Source organism: Corvus brachyrhynchos, unplaced genomic scaffold, assembly GCF_000691975.1.
Source record: "Corvus brachyrhynchos isolate BGI_N302 unplaced genomic scaffold, ASM69197v1 scaffold47, whole genome shotgun sequence".
NCBI classification, from domain to species: domain Eukaryota; kingdom Metazoa; phylum Chordata; class Aves; order Passeriformes; family Corvidae; genus Corvus; species Corvus brachyrhynchos.
The window spans coordinates 1,187,965-1,189,932 of record NW_008239292.1 but is presented as its reverse complement, the minus strand read 5'-3'; the positions used below and the strand labels follow the sequence as shown (position 1 = coordinate 1,189,932).

At 48.7% G+C, this 1,968-nt stretch overlaps 1 protein-coding gene and 1 long non-coding RNA gene across 3 annotated transcripts in view; one reads left to right on the top strand and one right to left on the bottom strand.

The window, feature by feature from the left end:
• The window catches only part of HOXB7 (homeobox B7), a 16,720-nt gene that overhangs the window by 12,139 nt on the left and 2,613 nt on the right, over positions 1 to 1,968 (bottom strand). The window contains exon 2 of one of the 2 annotated variants that reach the window (XM_017740556.1): positions 983 to 1,044. In XM_017740556.1, coding sequence (XP_017596045.1) covers positions 983 to 1,044 — 62 coding nt within the window. Of the gene's footprint in view, positions 1 to 691; positions 1,045 to 1,968 lie in introns of those variants that run through there. The other variant, XM_008638480.2, reaches the window with a different exon arrangement.
• LOC108448251 lies at positions 34 to 596 on the top strand. The gene is made up of 2 exons (XR_001864059.1): positions 34 to 188; positions 389 to 596. It is a non-coding gene; the product is annotated as an uncharacterized LOC108448251 (long non-coding RNA).

Genomic DNA, 1,968 nt, shown 5'->3' with positions numbered 1-1,968 from the left:
CCTGTAGAGGCGCGAACAACGAAGGGAACCCAGGTAAAAATACCCACAGACAAAAGAGCATCGCAAGGAGAAAAGAACCACAGAGGTTACAGGGAGAAGGAGGAATAATAATTCGGATTATGTACAGGACTACACGCGCTAAATGTAATTTGCATTCAGGCTTTCGGGTCACATTTTCTAAATTAAAGGTGCTAAACACGACCACGTTACTTCATACCCCCAAAAAAGTACACAGCGAAGTACAAACGGAGCTTTACAAATTACTGGTGCTAGAGGAAGGCTCACAGAGGAAAGAAATGTGTCTATCCTGACTCTAAAGCCACATTTAATAGGTAGATATTCTACTGTACAAAAAGAAAAACCAAAAAAAAAACCCCCTAAATTAAAGGTGCTAAACACGACCACGTTACTTCATACCCCCAAAAAAGTACACAGCGAAGTACAAACGGAGCTTTACAAATTACTGGTGCTAGAGGAAGGCTCACAGAGGAAAGAAATGTGTCTATCCTGACTCTAAAGCCACATTTAATAGGTAGATATTCTATTGTACAAAAAGAAAAACCAAAAAAAAAAACCCAAAAAAAAAAGAGACTTTATATAGGTAGTATTTTTCTCAGTGTCATCAAACACAACGTATCACTCCTAGGGTTTTAATTATTTATGCGCTTATCATTTATTTTTATATATAGTCTTTTTTTTTAATTTTTTTTTTTTTATTTATTTTTAATGTGTGTGTGTGTTTTCCCCCCTTTTCTTCTCTCGTTTCCTGCATCCTGCACCTCTCCCCTTTTCACTCCTCCTCGTCGTCCTCGGCGTCTGGCTTTTCCTGCCCGCTGGAGCCGGGGCAGGCGGTTTTATTTTCCTTTTTCCACTTCATGCGGCGGTTCTGGAACCAGATTTTGATCTGTCTCTCGGTGAGACACAGCGCGTGGGCGATCTCGATGCGTCTCCTCCTCGTCAGGTAGCGGTTGTAGTGGAACTCCTTCTCCAGCTCCAGGGTCTGGTACCTGGTGTAGGTCTGGCGGCCGCGTTTTCTGTCCGTTCCTGCGAAATTAACGCAGATTGGGGTCAGCTGAGGGGTTCTGGGAGGTGGTTTTGGGGTTTTAATTCGGTTTTTTTGTCTCGGTTTTGCCTCTGGGCGCAGCCCAACAAGAACCGCTCCGCTGCAGTCCCACCAGGGGCAAAATCCTGCACAACCTGGGCCAAACTCTCCTTTAATTTTGAGGATTTTCCTTCTGCTCCAGGCTCTCCCCACCTCACCCTCGCTGTTCTCAGCCCCCCAAACCACCCCAGCTCTCATTTCCCTTCCTCTCGGTGCTTTTTTTCGTGGTGCCTCCGAGCCAACAACAAAGTTCAGAAAGTTTCCTGCCCTCCCAGACCCGGCCAGACTCCGAGTTCCTGCCTTCATTTTCATCCAGACACCAGAAATTTGGGATGTTTTGGGGGAAATAAGTGCGGAAACACAGGCGAGCGGAGCGAGAGAGACATCTGCTACCTCCACAAATCCAACTATTTGTCCTCTCCTAAAGCTGTCATCGGGATGCCTGCGTGGAAGGTGTGGGATGGTCTCAATCATTCCAGGGGATGTTTTGGGCACTTTGGGGACTTCTGGGCCTTGCAGAGGAGCTTCTCCCCCTCCAGGCTGCTCTTTTTGGGGGTGTGCAGACGGGAAGAGCCTCAACCCTCACCTCAGGCTCGCCACCACCCTCCAGCTGCCTTCAGCAGGGTTTGGAAAGGGCCCAGCTCCTGATTCTCCCTTCCACCCGACATTTCCTGGAGCCTGATGGGGAATTATTCTACAACATGGTGTTTGTGATCGCGGGGCCGCGTTCCGTGTAAACGCTGGGTAGATCTGGAGTGGAACACGTTCTTCCCCGGAGCACCAGCCCTCGGCCTCTCCTCCACACATTCCACCCGACTCCTCTTCTTCTTCACCCCTTCCCCCCCCCCACACCACCCCCAGCCTTC